Raw genomic sequence first — 1417 nt, forward strand, 5'->3', positions numbered from 1 at the left:
GGGGGCCTTGCAATTCCTCCTGGTTCCCCCTGCGGGACGGCCCTCAGGGACCGGTGCCCCTGCCTGGGACCTGGACCGGGACCCAATCTCTAGACAACGGGGCAGAGCTGGGAGAGCCGGGAGCAGGTCGCCGATGCCGGGTTCCTAACATGTCAGTTCAGGAAGAAGACTGAGCCAACGTTTCTCAAATGCGTCTGAGGAACAACATGCATTGGTGGATGGGGGGGACCCAGAGCCATGGAGGCCGGGGACGAGGAAAGCTTAAAAAAAGGTAAAAAATGTTTTCAAATTCAAGGTAATATTCCTCTTATGCCCTTGTGTGACCGTCAGGGACGCGGTTTTGTGTGACCATCAGGAACGCGGTTTTGTGTGACCGTCAGGGACGCGGTTTTGTGTGACCATCAGGTATGTGGTTTTGTGTGACCATCAGGGACGCGGTTTTGTGTGACCATCAGGGACGCGGTTTTGTGTGACCATCAGGGACATAGTTTTGTGTGACTGGCAGGTATGTGGTACGTTTTGTAGCAAATAAGATGTCAAGACAATGAATGCGGTCACCATTGACCATGGGCAGATCCATGGCAATGAGCTGGACGTTGTTTGGTTTTGCTATGAGCACATCCGGGACGCGGTTTTGTGTGACCGTCAGGGACGCGGTTTCAGGGACGCGGTTTTGTGTGACCGTCAGGGATGCGGTTTTGTGTGACCATCAGGTATGTGGTTTTGTGTGACCATCAGGGACGCGGTTTTGTGTGACCATCAGGGACATAGTTTTGTGTGACTGGCAGGTATGTGGTTTTTGTGTGACCATCAGGAATGTGGTTTTGTGTGACTGGCAGGGACATGGTTTTGGGAACCTGTGTTATTGCCACGACAAATCTCAGCTCACACCATCACATCAGCCCTGTCTCTGCGGCTGATGAAGACACACGTCGCGGGGTCTAGAATGAAGCCCTCTCCCGATGCATGTGTCCCCGGAAGACACCTTATACACGCGGTTCACACGCTCTCGGCCAAGCATGTCAGACTTCGTTTATCTGGCCCGCGTTAGCCTTTGAGTTTGACATGCGTGCTCCGGGCGCAGTGACGGTGAGATAACAACAGGCAGGGAGGATCTTAAAGCTCCTTGTGCATAATCCTTATGGAAAGTATCCCACAGGCCTCTGCTCCCTCATCTTCACCGACCAGAAAAGCGTTACCATCATGGCACCGTCCACCTCACATGGCGGGCCACACCGACTCAGCGGGTTCATTTCTAATTCACGTGGTGGGTGACGCGGGTGCTGGGGTTCTGCAGGCGCTGTGGGCACCACACTGCTGGGCCGCCCGTGGGCAGGGCGGGTGCATGCGCGTGACGGCGCTGTCCTCACCAGTCAATCCCCTTGTGGTAGTTGTTCCCGTTGAAGAACTGCACCTC

The 1417-nt window shown here is 54.8% G+C and overlaps 1 protein-coding gene across 1 annotated transcript in view; it reads right to left on the reverse strand.

The window, feature by feature from the left end:
- The window catches only part of LOC102768739 (bifunctional heparan sulfate N-deacetylase/N-sulfotransferase 4), a 145663-nt gene that overhangs the window by 14735 nt on the left and 129511 nt on the right, over positions 1–1417 (reverse strand). Inside the window, exon 10 of the mRNA XM_015563373.1 lies at positions 1371–1414. Coding sequence (XP_015418859.1) covers positions 1371–1414 — 44 coding nt within the window. The remainder of the gene's footprint in view (positions 1–1370; positions 1415–1417) is intronic.

This window comes from Myotis davidii, unplaced genomic scaffold (genome assembly GCF_000327345.1).
Source record: "Myotis davidii unplaced genomic scaffold, ASM32734v1 scaffold698, whole genome shotgun sequence".
NCBI lineage: Eukaryota > Metazoa > Chordata > Mammalia > Chiroptera > Vespertilionidae > Myotis > Myotis davidii.